Source organism: Lampris incognitus, chromosome 15, assembly GCF_029633865.1.
Source record: "Lampris incognitus isolate fLamInc1 chromosome 15, fLamInc1.hap2, whole genome shotgun sequence".
NCBI classification, from domain to species: domain Eukaryota; kingdom Metazoa; phylum Chordata; class Actinopteri; order Lampriformes; family Lampridae; genus Lampris; species Lampris incognitus.
In genome coordinates, this window is record NC_079225.1 from 27,048,942 (window position 1) to 27,053,147 (window position 4,206).

Consider the following 4,206-nt stretch of genomic DNA (forward strand, 5'->3'; position numbering starts at 1 on the left):
TCAAGCATCGACACCATGGACGCTATTTTATTCTCTTCTCTTCATTAATATACAGAAAAGATTTAAAGAATAGATGGCAACTGAAACTCATCCTCAGCTGTTTCTATTCTCACCCATTCATCCGTCAATCCATCCATCCAGTCTATGCGGTTCATCTCCACTAGGGGGTGCTGTGCCATCGGCCCGCTGGTCCTCCGCTCTCCGCTCTCCTCTCTCTCCGTTCCCTCCTCATCCAATATGGCGGCGCTCGCACCGGCTTCAGGCCTGTGCAGTCGGCTGGGTGGGGCTTTGCCAGCAGATGGGCATTTCCGCCCGGATCAGGTTTCCTTTGCTCGGGCATTTAAATTGTGATGCTCCACATCAGTCGCTACAAGGGACGCTGCTCAGGAGGACAAAACAATCCGCCGCGCATCGTTATCCTGAACCGGCACAGTTGTTTGTATCGACGTGAAGCCCCTTTTTTACCCATATATATTATAGGTTCAAGTGCGGGATACGCTGAAAAAATACCCAGAGTAACCTTGCTGTGTCAGCTTGGTGAATGATTTTAGGAGCCCTCACCCTGACGGAGTTTCAGCTGAATAACGGTAACGTGATGTTATGCACAGGGAGAATGATCTAGACTTTGCTCGGTCCGGCAGCTTCTGTTTTTGCGGAGTAGCTGGCAAGCCAGCAGAGAGGTGTTGAAACGCGTTCTTGTGTGTCTCAGACCTGCTCTTAACCGGCCTGGACTGACTTGGCGAGGGTCGGTGGATTGAATGAGAGGGGATGCTATGGAAGAGTAGATTTTGAAATCGAGCAGAATTTAAAAAACAAAACAAACGTTTTTCGATACGATTTTTTTTTTGCAGACTTTGCAGGAGAAACGTCTCAAAACAGCTTTCGTCGAGGCTGTTTCTTGAAATTAATTGATTTTAAACAGGGAGCTCGTTAACACGATCAACAACAACAACCACCACAGTGTGTTTGTGTGTGTTTGTGTGTGTGTGTGTGTGTGTGTGTGCCTTATTGTAGGATCCAACTGTGTTTACCTTCAATGACTGCGAGATAAGTATTTACTTTTTTATAAAGAGAGATTACCACGTTTGTAGGTTGGACCTTTTAAGGGATTTACTCTTTATCAGTTGTCATTTACACTGTGGAAAACAATCATACTCAGCTACAGTAGCAATTCATTTGACTTTATAAATAGCCAACTACCCCTCCCATATACCACCTACAATATAATCCCCTTTTTCTCATTGGATAGATATATTGTTGTAAGGGTAGCCTTTACAATCTTACAACAGGTTGGCTGTTAAAGTAGACCTAACATTATTAGAGAATACATTTCAATCTAGAGCCCTTCTGGTTGTATATGAAATAAAACCCAAATGCAGTAGCCCAATTACCAATCACATATTAGACCCATTAAACTAGTATTTTATCAATCTATAATTCATCTTTTTTTTTTCTTCAAAAACAGCCATTAAGATTGGCCAGCATACCCTCATCAACGACAGATAAACGTTGCACGCCGGACAAGTATCTGTTGGATTAAAAGAGGGTATTTTTGATCAAGCAAACCTATTAGAGGATAGACTTCTTTGCTTTCAACCACCATCGACCATGTTCAGCTGGCTTGGAACAGATGATAGGAGGAAGAAAGAGCCAGAGGTTTTTCAGACTGTCAGCGATGGACTAAAGAAACTTTATAAAACCAAACTTCTGCCATTGGAGGAGAGCTACAAGTTCCACGAGTTTCATTCTCCAGCCCTGGAGGATGCTGACTTTGACAACAAGCCGATGGTGCTACTTGTGGGGCAATACTCCACAGGCAAGACGAGTTTCATACGGTCAGTAGCACGCATGCCTCATATACATCCATCCATCCATCCATCCATCCGTACAAACAGACTTAAAACAGCACCGACATATGGCGTGCCAAAATGATGGCCAGATAGGCACAGATAAGAGTAGAAAAGAGCACCAAGCGAGGGACAGAGAGATAGAGGGAGCGGTTGTCACACCCAAACAGATGAATGTTGCCGTCTTGGCCTGAGCACTGAAACACTCTGACAACAAGAGAGATGAAAAGCAGACTGTCATAGAGTAGAAAAGAGCTTTCAAAGAACTTTCAAAGAAATAGAAGAGAATAGAGAAGTATGTGATAGAATAAAAATTGAGATATGAAATGGATAGGACTATGATAGAATAACAGAATAGAATAATAGCTAAGAAAAGAAGATGAATAACAGATTAGAATAATAGCTAAGAAAAGAAGATTGAAGAAAAGGATAGACTGAAGTAGAACTAGCAGGGCCAAACCACTGTGAGTGGGCATTATTGTTATTCACACACACACACACACACACACACACACACACACACACACACACACACACACACACACACACACACACACACACACAAACAAAACAGCCTTGGCTGCCATATTTGAGGAGCCACACCTCTGCAAGCTTTATGAACTCATTACACACACACACACACACACACACACACACACACACACACACACACACACACACACACACAAATATGCACTAACAGCAATACGTCTTTGGGGACTGCCGTGCCTAGTTGAGCTTCGTTCTTGTGTGTGTGTCTGTGTGTGCATGTGTGCATGTGCACAGGCACGCGGGTGCAGATGCTTCACTCTCTGACTTTTGCTTTTGCATCCCGGGATCGTAAATGTATTCTCTCCTGAGACAGTGAATGTATTCTCTCACCCTGGGACCCATGCTGATTACAACATACTTTCTCATCAGGGAAACCACTAGAAACCAGGCCTGTGAACCTCTGCAGACGCAGACCTATAGTTCAGAAAGCTTGGCACGGGGCAGTTTGTTGTTGTATCAAAAGTTATTATATAAAACAGCTGGCGTTGCTCTGTTGCTTTGTTTATCGCGGCGGCTTTAGCGGCACTTAACTACCATAGCAACCTCTGTAAAAATGTCTCCCATACTGACTGTTTGCCCGTCTGTCTGCCACCATCGGTCTGTCTTTCCCGACCTCCGTCTCTCTCCTCTCCATCACACTGCTGGCCTCTCAGTCCCCGTGGGCCACCGTCTGCCCTTCTTTCTATCTACTTCAGTCTCTCCGTCTGTCTTTTCATGTGTCCCTCTGCTGCCACCAGTTAGACTTGCTCAGTAATAATTTCCAGACAGACGGTCGGTTTTCTTTTTTGAGTTACAGATGGGGGCAGAGAGGGCGACAGAGGGGACAAGGGAGCCTGGCTTCTGACCTCATGCAGAGCTTCGGGGCCCTGAAGCACAGGAAGCCCTTGTAGCTGAGACCAATCACCTTTTATTTCTCCCTATTCATTATAGATTGGAACTCATAGCAGGGAAAGAAGCAGCTGGTTGAGCCGGAAAACTAACATTTACAGGGGGGGGGGGGGGGGGTTTGGTTTTTTTTTTGGGAAGCTTGATGTGCAGTTTTCCTTTGTGTTGTTCACCTAATTGACCCAGCAGTCATTCTTTATTTGTGTAACTGGGCATCACAAACCACAGAGTTTCGTTTTATTCATGACCGAAGTCTAGCTCAACCATGACTGGATGTACTCATAAATCCTCGAGACAGTTCGGGTAATTCACCTCATGTTGGAAAAAGGAGAAGGAAGAGTTGTGGAGATACCATCATTTTCCTGCATTGAAGTGATGGAACAGATGCCATTCTCATTCATGTAATGGCAGCCAATGCAGAAATATTGACTTTGAAGCTAAGGCTTTAATTCTTTTTTTAATCTTTCCCCCTTTTTTTCCAAATTGCCCCTCTCTTCCAAGCCGTCCCGGTCGCTGCTCCACCCCCCCTGCCAATCCGGGGAAGGCTGCAGACTACCACATGCCTCCTCCGATACATATGGAGTCTCCAGCCGCTTCTTTTCACTTGACAGGGAGACATAGCGCATGGGAAGGTCACGCTGTTCCCCCCAGTTCCCCCTCCCCCCTGAACAGATGCCCCAACCGACCAGAGGAGGCACTAGTGCAGCGACCAGGACACATACCCACATCTGACTTCCCACCCGCAGACACAGCCAATTGTGTCTGTAGGGACGCCCGACCAAGCCGGAGGTATGACGGGCATTCGAACCGGCGATTCCCATGTTGGTAGGCAACGGAATAGACCACCATGCTACCAGGACGCCCCCAAGGCTTTTATTCTTACACATCAGCTAAATGCCCATTAAGTCTTATTTTGTCTATT

The 4,206-nt window shown here is 45.6% G+C and overlaps 1 protein-coding gene across 1 annotated transcript in view; it reads left to right on the forward strand.

The window, feature by feature from the left end:
- The first annotated feature begins 369 nt into the window (after positions 1-369).
- Positions 370-4,206, forward strand: part of ehd3 (EH-domain containing 3) — a 27,048-nt gene continuing 23,211 nt past the window's right edge. The window contains exons 1-2 of the mRNA XM_056294461.1: positions 370-587; positions 1,466-1,835. Of these exons, the coding sequence (XP_056150436.1) occupies positions 1,609-1,835 (227 nt within the window). The 5' untranslated portion in view covers positions 370-587; positions 1,466-1,608. The remainder of the gene's footprint in view (positions 588-1,465; positions 1,836-4,206) is intronic.